Genomic DNA, 26,257 nt, shown 5'->3' with positions numbered 1-26,257 from the left:
AACCAAATTTTTATTCATTGATTTGATATGTTTTACTTTTACTTAAAAAAATTTTCTTGAATAACCAAACATGAGAATTAAATTCCTTTATGTTTTCTTTTCCTTTCTCTCATTTTTTAAGTTCAAAATAGAACCTTAGTGAATGCATTTCCCTCTTCAATCTCCTCGCCAACTCTTCGGCAAAATATCACCAAATTTTCATTTTGCTTGAAAAACTTGTTTCCTTTTATTGGTTGAAAAAGGATTTGATTTAGAACAATTTTGTTTCAATGTTAAATGGTGTCCTTTCAATTCCTAGTCAACTTGAAAGTTGAAATGACATTTAATTTTTTAAAGAAGAAAACAAGAAAAATACATCGTTAGACCCTCCTAAAGATAAACAAAAAATTCAAAATCAATTTTACAGAGAGAAAGAATAGGAAAGTAAACTCTAATGCCCGTTTTCAACTTGAAAAGGTAAGCGTAACTCAGTACCATCTGAGCCCAAAAAAAAAAAAAACTGGCATTGTAGCAGCCAAACCCACAGTTGGACATGGCTAGTATCACTGCTGCTTAGGATTGTCTCAAGCTCGTAGATGCCGCCATTTGGGTTTAGGCTGCTACAAAGGATTTCGGAATCTGGAATAGGTAGAGCACTGCAGCACGACCCCAGATCAAAACTTTAATGAACCCCTAGGAGGAAGACCTTTAGAATCCTCTATGAGTACTTGAGTGCCAGAAGAACCAAGCTGAACAGAATATTCTCATTTATGAGTTCCTGGCTTCCTGCATTCTATTAGTTTTAAGTAATCAAAAATTTTAAACCTTAAAAACAGTTCACATTCCAAACAGAAAGCAGTTTGAATAACAAGGAAGAAGCAGAGCACTCTCTTCCGCCACCAACGGCTGCCTGAATGGATTTAATTGAATCTGCAAGACAGACAGATTAGAGAAATAACTCAAATAACTATAATGCTAATTTATACACTGTTGAAGACAGAAGTAGCAACAAACATACAGGAAATGTGAGCGAGTTGCCAGTTATGGAGCTTATGCAACAAGCTGCCAGATGGGAAGCTTCTTCACAGTAATCAGAAAAAAATGCTGGGACATTCAGCTCCTTTATTTGCTCCTGAAATGCCCACGAAGTGCATTTTAGTGAGGCACCAGCATCACGCTTGGCAGGGTATGCACAGAGAGTTCAAGTATCCCAGACGTACAATAGTTGGCAACCAGCTTGAATAAGCAGCAATACCAGCATTTGGAGCAATCACTAAATGAGGGAAGGAATCCTATCCATGAAGCCATGATAGGCTATTGTTAAGAAGCAGCAAGCAGACTCAATGATGATAGGGTGGATTACGTGTGTTTGTGTGTGTGTGTGTGTGTGAGGACAGAGAGAGAGAAACCTTTGCTATGTCACTGCATCGGTCATGATAATAACCTTTGTGAAGCCTTAGTGTCACTGCTGAGGCTCGTTCAGTGGATAGATGCCAGTTGACATTTTCACTTGAAGATTTGCAAATACAGGCCGTCTCAATGCAATAAGCATACCCGTGAAGATCAATCACCTCACCATCCCTGTTCAAAATACATAAATATCAAACTAATAACTAGGTAACTATCAAATACATTCATGCACACATGGGTGCAAACATATGCATGAGTGCATGAACAGGGAGAGAGAATAAGGTTTATAATATCATTACTGATAGAAGTTAACCAATAACAAGCAGCAGACTGATGTCCCACTAGGTGAGGTTGGCTAAATGAATTTTTATCCACCAATTCACACAATCGAGGGCATTTTCCTCTGCTATTAAATACTTCCTCACTATCTCATTCCATGTTATTTTAAATCTACCCCTATCCCTTCTAATACTAACAACAATGTCCAGCTCACTCCTCAGTGGTGCATTATTTGGCCTGTGTTTTAAATGTCCAAACTACCTAAGCCACATCTCTATTATCTTCTACCGGCAAGGAAAAAATACCAAGCAATGACGCCTCAATAACATACTAGGGGTCAAAGGTAGACATCTGTATGCACTATGCCCTACTTGACAGGCCATAAATAATGCTGGCACTTTATTTATGTTTTTTTTGTGAATATTGACAACCCTGAAAAACATTATTATGGGCTTCCCCTTTTCCCTTGTCAAGCCTTCAATTCAAAACATGTAACTTAGCATGCAAAGCCATCATGATCAATGTTCCCTTGTCTTTCAAGCGCAAGTTTGATGCAGTATAGTTTTTCATGGTGGAGTTTGAATGGCTATGAAGGATTTTAAAATCCTTCTCGACTTTTCACTATTTGGAAACACCAAAAATTCTAGGAATTTGAAGGGAAGGGAGGGGAGAGTGTATTCCTCCTTCCAAACCTACCAGAAAAATGCAGACCAATGCAAAATACTATGACTTGCGCCAAAGCAGGGAAACAACATTTTACAACGATACCACCACCACCTCACAGTCATCACCATCTCCACCAACCACCTTGCCATCACCTTTACCACCAGACCTCCACCATTATGACAACTGCTATGTTGCCACCATCCACCATTCCCACCTTTGCTACAACAACCTTACCACCCCTGCCACTACTTGTTCCACCATTGCACAACCACCACTAACTTGCCACTGCCCCCACCACCACCCACTACCACCACCATTTCTAAGCACAACAATTACCATCATCTTCTCACAATTACCATTGAATTCACTTCCATAACAATGTCATTTTACTAATTCATAAGATCTTAAGCACTTCATTAAACTATGGAATTTTAAATAAGGGATTTTGTCAAAACAGTGACCCAAATACGCCCACCCAATTCGTTGTGGCAATTGTCGTACCATAACTTGTCCCCAACAAAGCAGAGAAATCAATGCTCCCAGGCAAAAAGTAAAGAAGGCATGAAAGAAATATAAAGATGGAAGATGAAGGAGCAGATAACATCCTTAAGGAGTAAAATTTCAAGGGGAAAAACAATCATGTTGACAGACATGATGAAATGCCAACATCACAACATGCCAAAAAAACACCATTCAACAATCTCAGAAAAACAATGAGACAAAAAGGGCTAAATGACCTATGGTGGATGCTCTAAAATACAAGAAGATCTCCTCAACAGGTGACAAACAGTATATACTTTCATGGAAAGATACACCATCTAAGCTCAGGCTCAACAATTCAACTGATACAAGCAATTACACTAAAGGCTTGGGTAAATTTTTCTAGAGTCAAGGCAAGGTTCTATGAAGGAAGTTGCAACCTTAACAAGGTTCATACGGTGTTTGGTTTGCAGCATCAACTCAAATTTTTCCCTAGCACCAAAACATGTACCCTGCAATTCCTATGCAACCTTGTAATTTGTTTTGACCAGAATACTTATAAACATACAACAATCAAGGGTGAAGTGATCTAACAAGAGAACCAATATAAACCAAGTTGTACACCTGCACAAAATCCAAGAATAATAATCTAATATTTTTGAGCTTAATCATCTGAACTAACTGCATACATAGCCAAGCTATAGGCTGACTGTTTTGGACTTGGCATAGGCTTGAGTTGAATCCCATCTCAAAACCAGCTTGCCTGACTCACACTTGTAGCAACAGTAACCAAAACATAGTGTTCAACTCATCCATCATTTTATGAAACTGACCTGTATTGTGGAACTGCAGGTCCAACAAACTCTATATGCACCTGTACACCAGGAAAAAGTGCATACAATTCCCCAAAGGCAGCAAGTTGAAGAAGCTCTTTGTCAGGCCCTATGCAAAATTAAAGTCATGTTTGTAATTACCAAAAGCACTGTAAGAATAAAGAGAGAATGATGAACACATTTAAATAAATAAATATCAAGACTCCTTCAGAATATCATCCTACCACACAAAGAACGAAAATAAGAAGCTCTTCTAGAATTTTATATAGAAATAGCCGTAGGTTTTTGTTTGAATCTAAGGCAGGCTTCAATTTTTTTTTCATAGCATTATTCAAATAACCTTGTCTAATGCAAATTCATTAAATCATTAGATGCAATCTCTATTGATATTTTTATTGGAAATTATAAATATCCCTCTGATTCCAACCATAATAGTTCTTATCCATCACGTGCACCGCAGAAAAAGAATTGCAGAAGATGATTATATCAATCCCTCATAGTCTGAAGAAATCTAAATATCTAATACAGTAATCATCACCACAATGTCATACTAAATATGCACAAATATTTCCTAAAGAAGCGCAGCTTCGGCTTAAGACATGTTTGTTTTTTTTACGAGGAACTACTCCAACGATTTTTATTATGAAAAAATTTTTTAATAAGAAAATACTCAAAATCACATGTCTACATACGCAAATACTCAAAATTAGTTTTAGCACATAATAAGTTTGAAAACCAACAGTTACAGCTTTTCAACTAGTCTCACTAGCTAGAATTTGATTCAAAACCAGAACAAGGTCCACTTTCTCATCCAGAAGGGAAAAAATGGCACTCTTCCATATTAGGATCAAGCCTTCATCATATGTTAACAGTATCTTACTTCTTCAATGCACTAAAGAAGTACCATGAAGGTTGGAACTAGCAAAGTTTAAACTCTATAAGCCTTCACCCACAAGTGATGCAATCTGACCTGAGGCTGATAATGTCCAGATGGGAGCTGCCCTAGTGCATTGAAGGAGACTTAAATATCAGGTCTATTGGCAAGAGAAAGAGTGTAAATGGAGCTACGCCAGCCGTGACTCATGAGAAAGTTCAGTTCCTTCATTTATGGTTTGCAATTCATTACTTTCCTTAGAGTGAGGACTGTACACCAGGTCTAGTACCAAGGAACTTGCAGCTTTCTCAAGGATCAACAGATTCTGGGTTTCCAGAGGGGAAGGAGATGAAGCCTGACCAAGTTCAAGCCTGCCTCCCTAAGCAAATCTCTGGCTTCTACCCCCTACTTGTTGACTTTGGCAAGCTTTCGAGAGGCAGTAGTCCATTTCATTTTGAAAACATGTGGCTTAGGAAAGAGGGCTTCGAGGAATTTGTCCAAATCTGGAGGAATAAATAGAGCGGAAGACACACACAACACCCCCCCCCCCCCTCTGGGGGCATAGGTACGCTTGACAAAATTAAGTGATGAGTTCTGAACACTGAAGTCAATATTGGAACAAGATCAAAGACAAATATCTGAAATTCCAAATCAGAACACTGAATCATTTATATACGTTCTATAACTGAATTCTGTAAACATCTTAATGTGTATTTTTTCTGTTGTAACCTTGTTTTACAAATCACAAACAAGTACAAAGATATTCTTTTCTTTTTCATTTCGTTTTTCTCATTAATCAAACAGAAATTGAAGCATGCACCCAAATTGCAAACTGCACAAGTCACACAAGGAGCCCAACCATCTGAAATTGAATCGTAAGAAATTGCACAAACATTACAGTAGGAAACCTGAAATTGAAGAGAAATTGCACAAAAAATTTCAAATAGCCATGACCATGCTGAAAAATTGTATGCTAAACTCCATGAGCATGGTTGTATAGAAAATTTGCAAGACATTACAAAGTGGAAAAAAATTTCAACAAGAATTATTTTGCATGGAGAAATTGAAAAACGAATTGCAAGAAGCAAATTTTCATGCAAAGAGAAGGGGGTCAATCTGTGTGAAGACCAGCCAATGACGATTATTCAATCTGCTTAAAAGAAGAGCATTAAGACATTATGCTTTCCTATGACCACTTATCTTATACTCATCTGGTGGGTAACCATCATGTTGAGTAGTGAGAAAAAAGGAGAGCATGACTCCTCAGGCATAATGATGTTTGTGCTAGAGTAGGAATTCTATAGAAATATGGGTGCCTGGGTGAGTGTTCATCAACATTATATGATTCACTAGTTATTGGAAAAGACATTATATAATTCACTAGTTATTTTAAAGGTGTTTAGCCAGCTTGTTTAATTTGTTAAGCACATGTTGCCTACAAAGGTTAATGAGGTGCGCTATATGACTCGTGTTTAAGCACGTGTAGCCTACAAAGGTTAATGAGATGCGCTATATGACTCTCATGTATACTTCATACTTCATCGCATATTTAGTATTTGATATTAGTGAGCATGTTCAAGTAATGCCACACAGCCCTTCATGAGGTATGAAGTGTTCAACCTATGACGCTGAGCATAAGGTAGCCAGTGCAGGGACATCGGCCAGCTCTACCCCATGTGCATGGGCAAAGCAGCCCTTCCCCCCCCTTTTTTCCCCTCTTATTGAAGAGAGAGAGAGAGAGAGTGTCCGACATTCCTACCTCTACTTTTGCTGCAACACACATGGGCTAAATCTGGTTTAGCCAAGCCTAGCAACTCTTAAACCATGAAACAAATGCACCCATATGGACTGTCAAAGTGTCAAAAAATATATAGACTATTAGCCCCTTGATCACTTGACATTGCCAAGGCATGTGGTTCCCTTAAGCTATGTGCCATGGCAGCATCAAGGGTGGCCTGTCATGGGTTGTCATGTGGGTCCACATACTATGTTGCCAAAGAGGGAGCACATGCTAGTTGAGAATCTTGAGATGCATGAATAGATGCTCAACATAGTCAAAGATGGACATGTTTTGGCCACGGTCTTTGACAGCATTACTAAATTAACTAGTTTCAGTTATGTTTGAGATGATAAACTCGGTCGTACGTCAAATGCTCCAAGGTCACATGGTGCATGCTCATGTATAGGGTGTGTCATAATAGAGGGGAAATTGTGCACAACACAAGGGTTGCATCCATAGGCCATGTGTAGTGTCAATGACATAGCAGTTGATTAACATGATTGACCAAGTGGGGCAGTTAATTGGTGGTTTCTTGTAAAGGCTGACTTGCAGTCCCCTGTCTGAGGGTAGTTTTGTGGGCTTTCGACACTTGGCAACATTCTAGCCATGCAAATGCAGACAGAGTTGGTCGGTGGCTCATTCATGCTAGTTGCATCCAACACAGCCTATGCAGTTAGGGTTGTCAATGACAAAAACCTTGACAGTCGAATGGTGTCAACTGGTTAAAATTGATATGTTGCATTCCAGAAACGACAAAGAATTCATGTTTCAGTGTTCCTACATGTTATTGAGTGCATTTCCTTGTCTTAAATAAAATATACGGTTAGGAGGTTTTGCTCTTGTAAATTGCTTGCCACGTGTACATGCTATATTGTCCCTATATTTGCAGGATTACAAACCAACAAATTTGATTATAGGACTTGGTGCCAACACAGTGGGTAAAATTTATTAGGAAATTTAGATTCCATGATATAAACCAATTGTTGTGCGCGAGTGCGCAGTGGAAGCCCTCAGACAAACCCACAAAACAATCACGGAACAAGCAATGCAATCACTCAATGATGAACAATACGAAAGAAGCAATCACTCACAAAGAGAATCAATGAAAGCAATAATCAAAGACACAAGATTTACGTGGTTTGGCAATTTGCCTACATCCACGGGAGCAGCAGCTGTTTTCACTATCACAATGAAGCTTACAAAGCTTATCAAACTAGGGTTACATAATAATGATTAAATACTAACCCTATGCGTACAGAAGACTTCTACTATAACTAAAACACTTCTGTAGCAATCCTTCGGAGGAAAATCCTCCAAAAACTCTCAATCTACTAATCTCCAATTCGAAATTCTGTGACGTGTGCAAGCGTAACCGTCGACGGTTTCAGCCAAACCATCGACGATTTTAACCCAAGAGCAATTCCCTGCAGAACATCCTGAAACCGTCGACGCTTTGGCCACCATCGAGAGTTTGCCTTCTGCAACCTTCTCTCTTTGTTCCTCACTTCACGATGTTTTCCCTCGATGCATGCATTCCACTCAAAATATGAGCCACATCCCCAACAAACTATGGTAACCAAGACTATTCCTCATAGAAATCAATCAATTTCTTAAGATATTTAGCTTCACAAGGCTTGCAATGACAAGGAGATCGAAGATATGGAAAGTTTGGGCATCTTGTACAGATTTAAAATATTAAGAGGATGCTATCATATGGAACAATGGAAAGAAGAACAGCAGTATTTCTGTTAAATCTTTTTACAACTTTCTAGTGAAAAAGGCCACTGTATTTCACTATTTCCTAAGAAGGTTTTTTGGACCCCTAAAGGGTGCATTCAAATCGCTACCTATGTTTGGGGCAACACATAATAAGACTAGCCAAGAAGGGGCACTAAGCCACTTGATGTGGGATAGGCTGGCTGTTCCCCACCCCACCAACCCCAATCAACCAGCCTAGCAAGCCAACAAAAAGAAGGGAAAAAAAATGTCAACGCCAAGGGAGGCCATGGGTGAGCTTGATATACATGGATGAGCACCAACTTGACCCAAAATCTTAAACCTATCAGGTTTTGAGTCCAACTATGTATATAAACACCCATCATCTACTTAGTTTTTAAAATGTGAGATAAACTCATAAGTGGAATTCCCAACAATCTCTCCCTCACTTGTGAGTTCCAATCACTCCCCCTTGAATGGAAGTCATTACTTGTCATGCAACCAAGTACCAACTAGGAGCCATTACTCAACAATGGGAAAGGGCACGAAATCATGGGAGTCCACTCAACACCGCTCCTCTTCCCCGTGCCTATATCCGTAAGAACACATGCATAAACACTTGAGCTCAATTCGAATTCCCCCCCTTGAGCAAAAACTGTCTCCTTGTGGGAGCAAGACTAATTCCCCAACAGTTGCTCAAATGGGTCTTACCCCTCTTTATGTGCCTCAAATTGCATTCCGCACGCCTCCAAACCAATCATACCTTCCATGTTTAGACCCTATTCGAATCCATCTTCTATGCCTAGATGATCCTTATTGGCCTCGATCACACACTTGGTCCTCCAACAATTAGCATGTCAAGAGAATTAACTTCACACCTTAAACTTTTCTCCCAGAGTTATAAATCATTGGCTCTAATACCACTTGTTAGCACTGGGAAAGTCCTTGCACTTGTCTACATCCACAGGAGCACATGCATGAACACTCAAGCCCAATTCGAACTTTCCCCCTTGAGCAGAGACCATCTCCCTTGTGGGAGCAAGCCCAATTCTCCAATAGTTGCTCGAGTGGGCCTTACCACCGCGCCTTACATGCCTCGAATTGCATTCCACGTGTAGGGCTACAAAGTACAAACAAGCCAAGCTGGGCCAAGCTTGAACATGTTCGGGCTTGGCTCAGAAGAAGAATAGCTCGGCTTGTGCTTGAGCTCGGTTCAATTCGAGATCCAAAAATCAAGCTCGAGCTTACCTTGAAAATTTAATCATAGGCTTGAGCTTGACTCAAGCTTGGCTCAATCTAGACTAGGGATTTACTCGGTTTTTTTTTTTGTCTGGTTTTGCCCAAAACCGAACACCAAACCAAAACATATCGGTTTTTATAATTAAAAATCATTACCAAACCATAAACTGACGGTTCGGTTTGAAAAAAAAAAAAAAAATTCGTTGGTCTGGTTTCCAGGTTCTAATCGAACTGAACCTCACCCAATACATAGTCAAGGCCCATTTCAAATCATTAAGCGGGCCTTTATTGGAGAGGGCCAAGTAAAAGCTTGAATTGCTTGCAGCCCAATTGATGAAAGAATGGAGAGAGGAGGCTTGGTGTTATAAGTGGAGAATGCTCTCCCAAAGCTCATGCCAACCAATGTGGGACTGGGATGCGGGCAATGCCTGGAGCATGTGAAATATGTTGTAGCGTACAGCCGGTAAGTACATGGGGTAAAAGCTGAAGGGTGGGCTGTGGAGGTGTTGACTGGGCAGCGGGCTGAAGGCATTATCTCAAAGAGACCATTGTCCCACATCGGTAATACATGGGACAAAAGCCCTCACCTTTATGCATAAAATCCTTCCATTTCTCTTGCAAAAGTTAAGTACTTGAGCATATTTTCATAAATATAATTTAATAAATAAATGATGATTGTAAAATTAATAACTTAGGAGTGATAAATTAGGCTAATTCTTTTAGATAAATATATAATTCGGTTTTTCGGTTTTTTCAGTTCAGTTTGCCTATATAACCGAAACCAAAAATCGGTTTTTTAAAATTGGAAAACCAAAACGAGCACTGAAACTGAAAAACTGTACCAAAAGGTCAAACGGTTCTGTTTTGGTCCAGTTTTCGATTTTTCAGTAATTTTTGTATACCCCTAGTCTAGACCACAAACTGAACAGTTCACAAAGCCGGCCAATTTAATATTTAAAATTTTAAAGGTCATTCATGCCCAGCTAAGCTTAAAACAGAATATTAAAGTAAGCCCATCAGTAAACAAGCCCAAATGCAAAGAGAAATACCCAAGGAGAACCCACAAGAATAGAGACCCATAACTTTAATTATACACTAAGCAAGCCCACAATGGAGCTGGCCCACAGCCTTGTGGGAAGGTGGAGGAAAAGGGGAGCTGGGCAATGACTTTTATAAGTTGTTGAGGCGGAAAATGTTTTTTGGATTTCCGATGTGGGACGCAAGCATGTAGGCTGCAGCTCCTTGCCTCTCTCCCCCATGCTTTTTCCCCACTTCAACCCCTTATTTCCATATCCCATGTCGGAAAATTGAACTCTTCCTAGGTCTCCCCTCTTCTATATAAGTCTCCTTTACCACATTTGTTTAATTAATAAATAAACCAATAACTATTAGCTACTTTGAAGTTTATTACTGTTTAGTGGATTTGTTTGAAGCAATAGTTAATTTATTAACTTAAATAAAATAAAATATTTTAAGTACTAAATTTCGAGCTCATTACCAAGCCTAATCAAGTTTTTCACAAGCTGAAACGAGCTAAGCTTGACTGTGTTCAAGCTCGGCTTGGGAATCACTCATTTAAATATAAACAAGCCCAAACAAGCTCTTAAGGCGAGCTCCCAAGCAGCTCATGAGCAGCTTCGTTTGTTTGCAGCCCTATCTACATGCCTCCAAACCAATCCTACCTCCCACTTTTGACCCTATTCCACTTGTGAGCTTGTCACACATTAGAAAAACTAAGTAGATGATGGGTGTTTATATACATGGTTAGGCCCAACACCCATTAGGCTTAAGCTTTTGAGTCTAGCTGGTACTCACCCATATAATATCAAACACATTCATGGACTCTCTAGGTACTAACAACTGGTATTAGAGTCGATGGTTCATAACTTTGGGTGTATGACATCATAAAGTTCAAGATGTGACACTAATTATCCTAACGTGCTAACCAAGGGTAAGCATAATTCGGTTAAAACCAAATTAACCGAGTAAATTCGGTTGATTTGATTCTGTTTTCATTTTCTTTGAATTTCGATTTTCGGTTTTTAGTTCGGTTTTTGGATTTGGTTAATTCAGTTAACCGAATTAACCAAATAGTATAAATTAATAATAAATAATTAAATATATTACATATTGAAATATTTTATATAGTATATATATATACTAAAATTTTATTTATTTTTTATATATTAAATATATTAAAATTATATATATATTTATATTTATTAAAAATCTATATCTTATATATATTAAAATATTAAATCGGTTAAAATCGATTAACCAATTTAACCAAAATTTGTTCGGTCACTTTTTGAGTTCGGTTAAATAAGAACTTTCAGTCAGTTCGGTTAATGAAATTTTTTAACCGAAATTTTTTAGTTAATTCGATTAATTAAACGAATTAACCGACCGACCGAATGCTCACCCTTAATGCTAACAATTGAAGGACAAAGTGCATGACCAAGGCCAATAAAGATTATCTAAGCCTGGAAGATGGATTCGAATAGAGTCAAGATATAGGAGGTACAATTGGTTTGGAGGCACATGCAATGCAATCCAAGGCACGTAAGGCACGAGAGTAAGGCCCAGTTAAGCAACTATTAGAGAATTGGGCTAGCTCCCACATGGGAGAAAATTTCTGCTCAAGGGGAAGATTGTTGAGAATTTCATTTATGAGTTTATCCCACATTGGAAAAATAAAATGGAAAGAAGAAGGGTGTTGGAAGTTGACTCTTGCATGGGGCATAAATGCTTGGTTGTCATACCAAGCTTGCTTTCAAGGCTAATTAATTAGTCTTAGTTAATGGAATATTTAATTAACTTTTTTGCAACCTAGTGGTCATCCTTGATTGATGTGTATGAATTAACTTTCCAAGCATGCAAGAGTGTATTTTCAAAGTCATGAGACTTTGGGGGCAATTGTCTTGACAATTGTGGCATGGTCATTTATTGGGTGGTTGGACATTATATATATACATGTAGTATCTATATAAGGAATAAAGAGAAATAGTGGAATGGAAGTCTAAGTTCATAAGAGAGTGAATTGTAGAAGGGGTTCACCTTGGGTTCTTCCTCCTACACAAATTATCTTAAGTTAAAAAAAGGTTGTGAGTTTTCATAATTGTGAGGAGAGGAGTGATACTCTCTAGTTATATTTTCTCTAATAGTAATTAAATCTTTGCCAGATTGCCCATTGACGTAGGCCTAGCAACAAACCACATAAGTTTCTTGTATTCTCTTATTTATTGTAATTTCATTATCTCTTTACCAATTACGGTGTGGTTGGTTCTTGTGACATAAAAAAGTAGTATCAAAGCTGTGGTTTTCATTGATGAGGAGTTTGACAAATTGCTTGAAGAAAAAGGTGGTGAAGGTTGCGAGCAATCGATTCAAGGCGGTGAAATTTGACAGCAAAAGAAGAACTATGGAAGTTGAAGGTTCATGACATGTTGGTACAACTTGTGCAAAACAAAGCCATGCTCGAGAAGAAGAAAATTTTGAAAAAAAAAATGTCCAATGATGATTGGTAAGAAATGGACATGAGAACAGTTTCTACAATCCATTCATGTTTATCAGATGATATCTTGTTCCATATCAAAAGTGAGAAGACGGTTGTGAATTTATGGGAAAGATAAGAAAGCTGGTATCAAGCTAAATCTTTCTTCAATCAAATTCTCCTAAAGTAGAAGTTTTACTTGAAAATGAATGCAGGTCAAAGTCTTGGATCACTTGAATGCTTTCCATGACATTCTAAGCTAATTAGAGAGCATTAGGGTAATGTTTAAAGATGAAGACAAGGCAATGACTTTGCTTCGTACATTATCGAATAGTTATGAAGTCTTCTCATGAACTTTAGTTACTCCAAGGAAAATCTCAAATTAGATGATGCGACAAAGGCATTTGTTGGACAATGAAATTTGCAAGAGTGCAACCATAGAAAGCTCCAGATTTGGTGGAAATGAAGTTCTTGTTACTAGAGGATGGTCAAGCAAACAAGGGACAAGCCATTCAAAGTTTTGAAATAATTGACTTGCTTGTTGGCATTGTGATGTTGAACAAGAAGCAAGACCTTGGAAAGAGGCGAAGAGCCATGTTGAAGAATAATTAAGAAGAATAGGGTTAAGGGACTGTTGGGTTTAATTAATAGTTTATTAAGTATTAGTTTAATTAAGTATAATATTATGTGTATTTTGGGGGCCTACTTGTAATATTTGTGTAAATTATGGGTTTGTTTTGTAATTCATGTATTTTTTGGGTACGTGTGTAATTTTATGTGTTTAGGCTTTCTTGTAAATAGTGTGTGAAAGCCATATCATAAGTTAGTTGTTAATGAATTTGAATTGAAGTTGAATGTGAGTTTTTCCCCTGGTATCTCCTCTCTCCTCCTCCCTTTCCCTTCCTTCCTCTCTTCTAATTTTTCCATGGCTGCAGAACCTTGATGTTGCCCCTGCATCACATTGTGGAAAGTAAGGTCACGTGGAGAAGGAATGCCGGAATTGAAAGAATGAAGACAACAAACATGGGAGCGAAGCAAATCAAGTTGGAGAGTCCATTACCGTTTGTGATGGTGAATTGTACGTTACTAGTAAGAATCCTATTACCCAAGAAAAATGGTTCTTGATAGTGGTGCAACTCATTATATGTGCTCATATAGATCATGGTTTCATTCTTATGGTTTATGTGAGGATAGTCATGTAACAATAGGGAACGACTCAAAATCTAAGGTAATGCGAGTTGGTTGTGTGCAGATAAAAATGTATAATGATGTTATGAGAACTCTTGAAAATGTTATGCACATACTGGACTTGAAAGAAAACTTGATTTCACTCTCGGTATTAGATTCAAGAGGGTATAGGTTCATTGGTCAAAGTGGGTGTATTAAAGTTTCAAAAGGTGCACTTGTGGTGATGAGAGTATCTCGATAAGGAACTTGTACAAGTTAATTGGTACCACATTAATGAAAGATGTGGATGGTTCAAGTGCATGGAAAAAGAATGTTCTTTCCAAGTAAGTGAAAGGTAGCAGGGCCAACAAACCGAAAGTTCATTTGGGGAGAAAGTGATGGCATTTCCAATAGAGAAAGGTAAGCCAAATGGGTCTCCATGTTTCAAGCCAAGGTAAATTTGGTGGTTTGGTAGTTAGCCAAAGGAGACTTTATCAAGGTGGAGGATATGAGCTTGGTGATGGTACCACACGGTCATGAGGTGGAGATACTTTGTTGGGCCACAAGAACCATCCACACCCTAATTGGTAAAGAGACAACGACATTACAATATAAAAGAATATAAGAAAGTCACATGGTTCGGCACTAGGACTACATCCATGGCCAATCCGGCAAGAATTTAATTACTATCAAGGTATAGAGAAAATACAACAATAGAGTATCACTCCTCTCCCCATAATTGTGAAAACCCACAACCCTTTTCAAACCCAAGAAAATATATTTTTGTGAAGGAAGAAGAACCCAAGGTCAAACCTTTTACAATTTGCTCATTCATGAACTTAAACCCCCACTCCACTCTACTCCATCTCTCTCATCATATGGCAATGAAACCCTACTACTCATATAGATACTACATTCATATAAAATCCAACCATCCAATAAATGACCATGTCACTATTGTCAAGACAATTGCCTTTAAAGTCAATGCATGACTTTGAAAATATATTGTTGCATGCTTGGGAAGTTAGGTCATACACATCAATCAAGGAGTCGTAAAAAAAGAAACCACCATGTTGCAAAAAAGTAAATCAAGTATGCCATTAACCAAGACTAATTAGTTAGCCTTGAAAGCAAGCTTGCTATGGCAACCAAGCATTTATGCCCCATGCAAGAGTCAACTTCCAACCCCCTTCTTCCTTCTATTTCATTTTATTTTTATTTCATTTATCACTTGTATTAGTTGGATCCCACCACACCGGTGAGACCAAGCCAACAAAAAAAATGGGGGGGCGATAATGCCCCCTGGATTGTCTTTTTCAGCACAACTGCCCCCCCCCCCCCCAATTGTCGGATCATGCCAGTGCTCCCCATAAACTTTGTCACCTCATGGAGGTGAAACACAAGGTTGCATTCATAGGGAATCCACTTGTGCAGGTTTGGCGAAATCCTCCGGCGTGGTTCAGAAATTGCTGCAGGAGTTCTTTGAAGGTGGGCAGATGTAGGCAAGGCAGCACAGTGAAGAGGGAGAAGAAAGTGAAGGAAACGCCAAGCTCTGCTGGGAGTGGCGGTCATCACAGCTTCAACTTGTTGCTTCCCATATTAAAAAATTTTCAAAAAACAGTAGCAAACTATAAAACAAAATGATGAAATTCAATATCAGAAACCCAAGCTCCAATGCTAAAACTCAGATTTTCTCTCTTGTGCTAAAGCATTATCAAGGACTTATTGAGTGGTTGCTAATTGATTTGCTGATTGACGCTCGAAACATTTCCCTGATATTCTTTCTAAAAATCAAAATAGGAACCCCAAAACTTACAGAAAACAGATGCAAAAGTGATCGCAACACAAGTTGGGGGAGGAGAAATCAAAATCAATGAGAAGAAGGATGATGCAATGACTGGGAGGCAAAAGCTGATGAGACAAAAAAATCAGGCTGTGTGTGTCTCTGGGGTTCCCAAATATAAATTGGATGCTGCAGCAATTGTGCCAACGTCCATCTCTTCATCAGCTCCCTCTGTAAGCACCATGCAATGAAATCCTACAGCTGCCTCCATGCCACAGGCAGCAGCAGATATGACGTGCAGATTGTGCACATTAGGCTTGCCCAACACCTCTGCCTCTCCACCATAAACAGAAACCTCCCCATGTAGAATTACAAAATGCTCACTTTGAGGCTCTATATGTCCCCAGCATTGCCCAAAATTAAACGGATTTTTGGTCCTTTAACAATTAGCCTATCCTATGGGTGTTAACATCCAAATATGGAACAGGATCATAATCATAGCCAATCCAGTTCAATCCAACCCAGGCTTGTAAGCCTTAACCACCAAACCAAATGCACCCTAAAATTCCAAAAAAAGAAAAAGGGTAATGATACATTTGATTCACGGAATTCCAATTCCTAAGAAAAGAATGGTTATAATATAAGGATTTGATAGTTTACACTGAAAAATGAGCTGTCATTATAAAGCAATAACAATGCATATATTTTCTATTCTCCAAAACATGGAAGAATTACTCCCAAGAATTGCAATTCCTTTCTCATTCCATGTAGGATGGAATAACACAAACTTGTGCCTGAGTAGCTTCTTCCTAAATTATTACATCCTTATACAATTTTCATTACATTCTTATTCCATTTCACTCTATTTCTAGGAATAGCCATTACGTGAACCAAACATAACCTCCATTTCTTTACCTGGGAGGCAATTCTTACCATGAGACAATCTTAGAAACTTCATGTGCAAGGAGAATGGAGAATCTTCAAACCACCTCCTCCTCCATTGTTAAGTGGCATAGAAGCTTTGGATCTTCATGTCGCAGTGGCTTGGAATAGATTGTGTCATGCTGAGCAGCATTCAGACCATGCTGCAATACTGGAGCTCAGAGAATACACTGTGGAATTTGGCTCCTCTCCGCCTCTTTGGTTTATATGGAGGGAAAGAAACAACAGATTATTTATCGAGGTAAGTTGTTAGGTCAAAAATTGAAAAACTTAGTAACCCAGATGCTGTTCTTTTGGGGCACCAGAATTCAGCATTTAGATCTTTTATCCAGGACTAAAATTTTTTTATGTCTATATTTTTCAAACATCGATTTTTTTTTGCAAGGGGGCATCCCCTTTAATGCATACTAATCTTATTACTCATCGGAGAAAAAAAAAATGTTGCAATTGATGTTTTGAGAATTTGATTTAAGATATTTCTTCAATTGCCTTAAAGACCAGAACAGGTATATAGTGTTTTATATACTTAACATTAACAGAGGACAATTGAGTATAGAAAGGAATTAGCATAAGCTGCCCATACAGTATAAAGCCGTAACACTAATAAAACAGTTCCAAAATAAAATTCAATAGGAAATCAAACACGATTGTTTACCAAGATAGTGTATGCGCAGTTCATTATTACTCTCAGGAATCAAGCTTCTGCTAGCAGCAAGTTGTGTGGCCCAATATATAGTAAGTGGCTGAATAATCAGGAAGGACAAAAACAATTAAGCAAACATAGCAGCTATAGCATGCTGACACTCAATGATGAGAATGGTATCTTAAAAATTAAGCATTCCAAAAGAACAGTCGGCCTAATTTATTCATTTTTTCAGCATCATATATTTGGTGTAAGTACAAAAGATTTTTATTCTTATGCATGAGTATCAAAGATTCTAAACAAAATAAGTGTTTTTTAACACAAAAGATTTTTCTCTTCTGAAGAAAGGCTTTGCTGCAAATTACCACACTACTCTACTCATCCAATGCACAACCGTTATTGGATAAAACCAAGTATTACTAATTGTTACTGGTTAGTGGTTGTTTAGTCTCATTTATTTAGTAGTATTTCTGTGTGTTAGCAAGCATGAGTGGATAAGAGTATGATAGTCATTGCAATGTATATCACACACATGATAAATAAAGACTAGAGAGGGAGACCTACTCTGTGATTGGGTCTTCCAATTTACACAAAAGTGTTAGCATGGTACCGAGACCTAAACCCTAAGTGCGAAGACACCAATAAACCTAGCCCTAGAAGCCATAATCCTCAGCATATCTAGTCTACTATTGTAGGAGAGCTAGTAGCACCACTGTAGGCCTGAAAACCAGTCTAGCAGAAACCAAAAGACACAGCAGTTGCGAGAAACTTCCTACCGACACTGCATGTTCAGGAACACCAAAACCACTTGAGATCTTGCAAAACCAACACCATAGACACCCACAGACACTGCCAATATGCCAAGCCCTGAAATCCCATCACTGGAGCCTCCCTCGTATGCAAATTGAAGGCTGGCAGTGCCAACTCCACATGTCAGTGCGTAAGGCTTCATACAGCCATGACATTTGAATAACTCTAGAAATCATATTATCACGTTTTTGGTGATGGATTTTTGTGCAAAAAAACCAGCTTTTAGTTGTTCATGCATGCCAATCAGGAAATGATTGTATGGCATTGCTAGAGGATTTTCGTCAATGGTAGCCGACTTTATTGGGGCTTGAAACAGTTATGTTGCTGTGTTTTTTATTTGTGCTGGTTGTTTATCTTGTTCTGGGATGGAGTTCATGAATTCCAAAAGATTTCCCTCCTCTTGTCATAGATTACAGTCGAGAAGTTACATGGAAAGAACTGTGCACGGTGATCAAAGGCTATCAAGATCTATTTGATAGGCTTAGGGAAATCAGAACGCTTGTTTCAATCCGAGCCTAGTGACAAATGGAAAGAAGTATGGGTTCAGGAAGCTGCGTTGATTGTCTCCCTAGTGTGGAACTCAATGGAATCCAAGATTGCACAAATGTGAATGCATCAAGATGTAGGCAAGGAGATTTGGAATTATGCCACACTCTTTTATTCCAATAACATTACTAGTATGTACAATATCTCCCAAGAATACCTTCATTTGCAAGCGAAACACACAAGCATCATGGAGTACTTCGCAAAGATGAAGGGCATCCATGAGGAACACAACATTGAGCAACCCATAACAGTTGATGTCCATAAGATGCAGAGGGGGGAGGAGCAAATAACAATCCTTTGGGACGTAATGGGTTTGAAACCCAAATTCGAAGCATTCTGGTCCCAGTGGTGCAGAGTTACCACCCTTTGCTGGTGTTTACTCACATGCGTCATTCGTGCTTCTTCCAACACCTGTTCCTCAACCTTTGGTTCCAGTCTTTCGACCTCTAGCTTCAACCATGTGATTCTGGTTAGACCAAGTAGTAGTTGAAGTTCTCAAGTGATCCAAGTGGTCGTGAGGAAAAAAAAGGATGAGGTAGAGGCCTGCCACGCAAGTGTACCCATTGTGGACGAGAAGGTCATACAATTGGGCAAAGTTCGGATCTTTGCAGTAAAACCCCAAGCATTAAAGGGAGCTTAATATACTTGTTTTAGAGGAAGAGTATTCAAAGTTCAAGTGCAACACCAAACTTCTCTCCCCATTGCATCTCTTGCTGAAATAGGTACCTTAGAGCTTGCCTATCATCTAGTGATTCCCCAACTTGTCCTTGGGTTTTAGATCTAGCTGCTACTGACCATGTATAAACAATTTCTTTTCCACCCTCCAGTTTTCTAAAAGCACACCTCATGTTATAACCAATTTCTTTTCCACCCTCTAGTATTCTCAAAACTTACCTCATGTTAGACTTGCTGACAGACCCACTACGACCATTAAGGAATAGGGACAGTAAATCCTACTCCTTTGGTCTATCTTTCTTCTATTTTGTGTGCTCCTAAGTTCCCTTTAATCTTATGGCAATTAGCAAGATTACAAATCCAGGAATTGTTTTGTAACAATCTTTCCTTATTATGTGGTAATTCATATTTGAAGTCTTGAAGACAATGAAGATGGTTGGTAAAGGGCATGAGGCCAGTGGACTTCACCACTTTAAGATTGGTCCTTCTACAACCTATAATGCTACTGCTACACCACTTCAAATCCATTGTTGCATTGGTTAGACAAGTAAAAAAAACGACTTTTATGTCTAGTCTTGAGTGTGAATCTTGACAATTAGGAAAGCATCATCATGCTCTATTTGCTTTGAGAGTCAATAAATGAGCAGAAAGTCCTATCATGTCATTCCATTTTTGTGTTTGGGGTCATGTTAGTCCATGTTGTAGACGACTACTCAAGAATGACTTGGCTTTATTCAATAATGGATTGCTCTTAGTTATTTCATATCTTTTATTTGTTCTAAGATACAAACTCAATTCGATTTATACTTCATTTTGATAATGTTAAGGAGTACATCATTACCCAATTCAAGACCTATATGATCAAGTCTAGTATGATTTAACATTTATCAGCCATTTATGCCCACACCCAAAACAAAATGGAGTTGCAAAGAGGGAAAAAACACGTGTCCTTGAAATCACTCATATCCTGATATGTGAAATGAATGTTCATAAAGTGTTATGGAGTGATGCCATTCTCACTACCTCCTCTCTTGTCAACAAAATGTCATCCTTTGTTCTTGGTGGTAAACTATCCTATTGCGTACAAATGTTCCTTTATTCTCATTTTAACTCCTTGTATTCGGATTGACTTGCCTGGTAGGCCAACCAGAGTTAAGTCCCGCCTACAAGCCGCACAACCCTATCATGAGAGGTTAAATCATGACATTCAGTTCCCAGGGTATTATTACAGATGTTTCTATATATATATATATATATACAGATATACAGTGCAGCAGCAGTTTTATAATAATATTAGAATTATGTGTAACTAGAAAACTCAGATATACAATTGTATTTTAAATTATAATAAATGTGATCTGTACAGTATACTAGACTATCAGCTTTACAATTTCAGTATTATATAAGTAAATTAAATGTGTAACTCAGTTGCCATACACTAATAATACAATTTCAGCATTATATCAATAAATTAAATGTGTAACTTAGTTGCCACACACTAGTAATAGCATATTTCTTCTTACTGAACGTCATCTCATCCTAGTGACTTAACATTTTTCAGGTGATCCAACTAGGCGAGTAGATCAGGCTCGCGGGTAGAGAAGTTCTCGCATTGCTCTTTTGGAAGGGTGAGTGTTTCCTGGGTGTTGAGTTAACACTAGGGATGGATAAGTTGGATCCTCGTGCTATCAAATATATTTTTCTAGGCTCCTCATGAAAGGCATCACCATAATAGTCCTACTAGGCATCACTTTTTTGTTATTTATGATGTTAATATTCTTTAAGTCTGTGTCATGCTATTTTGATTCCTTTACCATGCTAATCTTGATGAATTCCCTTCCTCTATTTAACCTTCTAGATTCCCTTCAAGATTATAGTTATTATCTCTGCCAAGCATTCTCCTATATCGTAAATCTAGTTTGAGTCCTTTTAATTGCCTAGATCATCCTAATTTGTAATTTGAAGGTGACACACAATAGTGACTCAAGGGAGGAAAGTCTCCTTCAACTTCTACTGGTATGCCTTTGGTTTCCTTATCTAATGATCCAGTTTCCTAAGATGTTGATCTTTATAGTGTTTTCCCAAAAAGTAAAACACTAAAGCCTATACCCAGCATCCAATCTCCAGTTTCATTTATTATGAGTTTTTTTCACCTTGTTTCGTTAGTACTCTATCGACTGTAGTTATTTCCAAATCTAACAAAAAAGCCTTGTCCCATTTTGGGTGAAGTGACAACATGGTTGACAAGATGCATGCTAATAATGACACTAGGGAACTCATACATCTTCCTATTGGTTGGTTGTTGCTAGTTGTATACCGTGAAATCGATCTTGATGGTTTTATGGATCATCTTAAGGTATGTCCTGTCGCTAAATGATGTACTCTCACATGTATGGTTTGGATTATTCTGACACATTCTCCCCGATCGTCAAACTTGCCTCGATTCTTTTGATTATATCTCCATAGCCATTGCCATTATTGGCCTTTGCATCAAATAAATGTAAAGAATATCTTCCTACGTGATCTTCCCAAGGAGGTCTATATGGAGCAACCACCCAAGTTTGTTGATTAAGGGGAGTAAGCATTGGTGTCTCGTCTAAAAAAAATTTCTCATATGATCTGAAGCAATCTCCTAAAGCATGGTTTGGCAGATTCAATGCAATTGGGCTTAAGTTTGGCCTTGAGCAATGTGCAATACGTCACTCTGTATTTACTGATTATGTACATAGAATACATTGTGATTACAAGAAATGATGAACAAAATATTCACACTCTAAAGCGATTTCTCTAGATAAAGTTTCAAACTAAAATTCTAGGTCTCTTAAACTACTTTTTGGGTGTGGAATTATCTATATCTCGTAGAAGGAGTGCCTTATTAAATAGAAAGCATATTCTCAATCTTTTAGACGAGACTAGGCACTTGGGATTTAAATCTACTCTAACACCTATAGATCCTTGCAGCAAATTAGTACGAAGTAAGGATGATTTGTTGGTTTGTCCAAAACAATATCGGAGACTTAGCTTTAAGAGGAGACTAGGCACTTGGGATTCAAACCCGCTCATACACCTACAGATCCTGACAGCATATTATTACGAAATGAGGGGTGATATGTTGGCTAGTCTAAGTCAATATCAGAAACTTGTTGGGAAGTTAAACTACCTCACAATCCCACAATTAGACACATTTTTTCTGCAACAAGTATTATGAGTTTGTTTCTTGATTCCTTGATAAGCCATTGAGATGTTCTCATTTGTGTTTTGCAACACCTAAAAAGGCGCACTTGCAAATTGCGATAGGCCTCCTATACTAGGATCAAGGTCCCACAAGTATATCCTAGAAGAGTAAGAAACAATTTTTGTGGCCCAATCAAGCGCTAAGTCATAGTATCGGACCATGATACACACAACATGTAATAGGTCTAGCTAAAGAACATGTTGGAAGAACTTGATTTTCCACATCCTTAACCTATGGAGTTGATGTGTGTGATAATCAAGTTGCTTCCGTATTACCACCAACTCAGTCTTCCATTAGCATAAACACATTGAAGTTGATAATGAATTTGTTCAAGAGAAACTAGTGCAAAAGCTCATTGCAATCATTCATGTGAATATTGATTTCCATCTTCCTAATGTATTCACTAGAGCTCTTTTTTTTTTAGGGGGGGGGGGGGGAGATCAAGTCAAATCCAATTGTAACAAGCTAAAAACATATAATATGCTCTAGCTTAAGGGGGAGTCTTACTAATTACTAGTTATTTAGTCTCAATTACTTAATAGTATTGATGTGTGTTAGTAAGCATGAATCAGCAAATGCATAATGGTCATTGTAATGTATATGAGTCATGACACACATTATAAATAAAGAGGGAGATCTATATTGTGATTAGGTGTTCCAACTTACATAACACTTTTAACACTAGTTACTAAAATGCATTGCATGTACCATACCCAATGAAGAAGCAAAGCAACAGGCGAATGTAGCGGGATACACCTCCACTCATAATAGTCCTTCCAACTACTTAAATGCTTTGATTTCGGAGAGAGGGGCTCTGCACATTCATATGAAGTAAATTTCTAGAAACAGCAGTCAATTTGGGATAAAAGTGAGTTGGAAGCAAAAGATAATACCTTTACATGGGCACAAGTCACTCGAAAGATTCCAACCTTCATTCAACCTGCTTGGAAAATTTTAGAAAGAAAAATAAACCAAAGCAAAAGATTTACCAGCATAAGTTATTCAAATTGCAAGAGTAGTTCATGGCAAACCAATATCTTCATTGATTCAGCGACTCAATATTCATCTTCCACAGGGTTTAATCTATTGGGTAAACGGATGATAAAATTTGATGGAATTTAAAATAATCCTCCCTTCAATTCAGATGGTTTGGGCAACTAGGACACCCTGTGTTTTATTGCAAATTCATGCATGAATACACATCATTAGAAGGACCAACTGAAGATGATATCTTCACTAACAATTGTTATAATTTGGGTATCAAAAAATAGAGAACGAAAACAAAAACAAAAAAAACAAACAACAACAACAACCTTGAATGATGAAGAAATGGAACTAAAGCCCCACAGCAGCACTCTGACATCCACATTCCCGCTTGGTGAATGCCCCTTTTGCCCAAAAATGAACACCTGGTCTCCTGCTTTTCACACACCTGACACAAATGAAGCAAAGTAAGCACAGCCCATCACTGCAGTCGCCCAAAAAAACAAACAAAATAATACAAATGTCGAAAGCCCAGTGCATTATATCCCATTCACATCGAGCTGCTTGCCACTCTACCCGAAGTGTAGCTTCCTCCGAAAACGTAAAGGGAAAATCATTCAAGACATCGACCTTCTCCATCTGTTGTTCAAATCTTTCACACTCTTCCTTGTGAACACTCCAGTGCGCAATCTAGGGGCAAATTTTGAACGCGTTGAATCAGTATCTCATCGCAGCTCTATCATACTTGCAAACATTTTTTTTTTTTAAACATATCGGAGACAAACCCCCTGTGTAAATTGGAATCCAAGTTTGAGAAGCCCCACAAATCAGTAGTTTAAAAGGGGATAAGGGAAATAAACAAAAGCAAGAGGAAGAAACGGACTGTAGTCGGAGAACCTGGTGAGAAACAGAACAGTAGGCAACGGCGCCGCAGCGAGCGCAGCGTCTTGAGGGCGGGCCCTTGCACCTCGTACCCCGCCCCTTCCCAGCGCACTCCATTGTCTCAAGTGATCTTCCCCGACGAGGCTGAGATCAAAATTTCAAAATACACCCATTGATGCCTGGTTCACGGACTCCATGGTTGCTGCTACATTTTTCAACTCTCTTTTCTCTCTCTCCTTATCTAAAATACATTTTCAAGTTATAAATGCCCTAAATTTATATAAATGATACTTAAACCCCAAGTCCCGGGTTTGTTTTCCGTAATCAAACTGAAATGGAATTAAATTTTAAAAATAAATTTATATTACTTCATTTTATATGCAAAAATATAAAATCATATTTTGATCGAATTACAATTTCTATGAGAGGAAGAATTACTATTTCAGTCCACATAAGGTTGAATCTATATTCATTACACAAAATCAAATTTATTTTATAATAAAAATTTTAAAAACAAGAAATGCTAATAATATCATAATTTGTTCACACACAGTCACGGGTAAAGGAAGATTGTGTTAAGTAGCAGACAATCAGCGTAAAATTTATCAGTTCACTATAATATGAATCCTTACTAAATATTTGCTAGAGCGTCCCCTACGAGTGTGTGAATGATATGTTATTGGCTGGAGAGACTTTAACAGAGCCTAATAAGTTGGGAATTTTGTTGAAAATTTTTGACATGAATATGTTGGATATGGCCAAGATGGGTCTTGGTTTGTTTATTCGCATGTACAAAATTGCAGGGAGATTAGAGTTATCTCAGGGTGGTTTTGTAGACAAGGTTACAGGGAGATTGGTGTTATCTTAGGGTGGCTTTATGGATGGAACCGTAAGGAAACTTTGTTTGCTATCTCAAGGGGGTTATGGAGAGAATCATTATGGAATGTCTACTGTTCAATACCCAAGAACGAGCTGTGATGTCCAGGATATGTCAAAGGTTTCCCATAATTGTACAATGAGGTGTTTTGCCAGGAAACAAAGTGGACCATCAGTTGTAAGTTTTATTGAAGACTATGTAGGGGCTTTGATGATATAAGGTGTAACAACCCGAAGAATAAAGGTATTTAAATAATAAAGATAGAGGGAAATGGAAACAGAAATAGAAGGAGACAGTCGACTTTGTCGACGACGTTGCACTTTGGATGTAATAACCCAAGAAATTAATTTATGGCCTCGTCGATGAACACAGAGGATTCATCGACAAGGGTACAAGAGGGTATCATCGACGAGGACATGTTTCGTCGACGAGAAGATGCCGAGAGGCTATTTTCTAAACTTTGAATTTCATTGACGAGAAGGTGGTATTCGTCAATGAACATCCTTCGTGACCTCGTCGACGAGATGACGTGGCTCGTCGACGAAGGCCACGATATAAATAGTGTGAAATGCAGTTTTTTCCACAGAAAACTACTAGGAACTCTCTCTCTCTCTCTCTCTCTCTCTCTCTCTCTCTCTCTCTCTCTCTCTCTCTCCCCTATGGTTCTTCTTCCCTCTCTCCTCAATTTCGACGCCATCGACCGCCAGATCAACGATCTGAGGCCACCACGACGCTCCTATGGAAGTTCTCCTTAAGTCTGCCAGAGCGGATCGTTGGTGGGACGAAGTTGGATTTCATCCCAGATTCAGAGTAGGCCTTTTTTGTTTAAATTTGGCTTTCTAGCAGTTGTAAGAAATGCAGTAGACGTAGAAATAGTAATATTTTGTTCTGGGATATATGATTTTCAGAATGTTGAGTGGGAAGCCTTGTAGGTGTAGGACCCAATACAGTAGGGGATTTTAGC

General features: G+C 38.3%; 1 protein-coding gene across 4 annotated transcripts; it reads right to left on the bottom strand.

Moving 5' to 3' along the window:
- Window positions 1-291: 291 nt before the first annotated feature.
- On the bottom strand, window positions 292-24,680 carry LOC131144125 (uncharacterized). Of its 4 annotated transcripts, XM_058092531.1 has the most exons (12): window positions 24,432-24,662; window positions 24,111-24,224; window positions 23,864-23,982; window positions 23,444-23,490; window positions 23,264-23,364; window positions 17,297-17,384; window positions 3,648-3,756; window positions 1,389-1,560; window positions 1,200-1,271; window positions 998-1,111; window positions 805-909; window positions 292-728 (listed from the first exon to the last, which is right to left on the bottom strand). In XM_058092531.1, the coding sequence occupies exons 1-11, from the start codon at window positions 24,531-24,533 to the stop codon at window positions 817-819; spliced, it is 1,131 nt and encodes a 376-aa protein (XP_057948514.1). In that variant the 5' UTR covers window positions 24,534-24,662; the 3' UTR covers window positions 292-728; window positions 805-816. The 4 variants fall into 4 exon arrangements, 3 of the variants coding, with proteins under 3 accessions (XP_057948514.1, XP_057948515.1, XP_057948516.1); XM_058092532.1 differs by having other exon boundaries at window positions 292-909; window positions 24,432-24,680; XR_009133700.1 differs by having other exon boundaries at window positions 716-909; window positions 1,235-1,271.
- Between the last annotated feature and the right edge of the window lie 1,577 nt (window positions 24,681-26,257).

This window comes from Malania oleifera, chromosome 12 (genome assembly GCF_029873635.1).
Source record: "Malania oleifera isolate guangnan ecotype guangnan chromosome 12, ASM2987363v1, whole genome shotgun sequence".
NCBI lineage: Eukaryota > Viridiplantae > Streptophyta > Magnoliopsida > Santalales > Ximeniaceae > Malania > Malania oleifera.
This window is presented reverse-complemented; position numbering and strand designations above follow the sequence as displayed.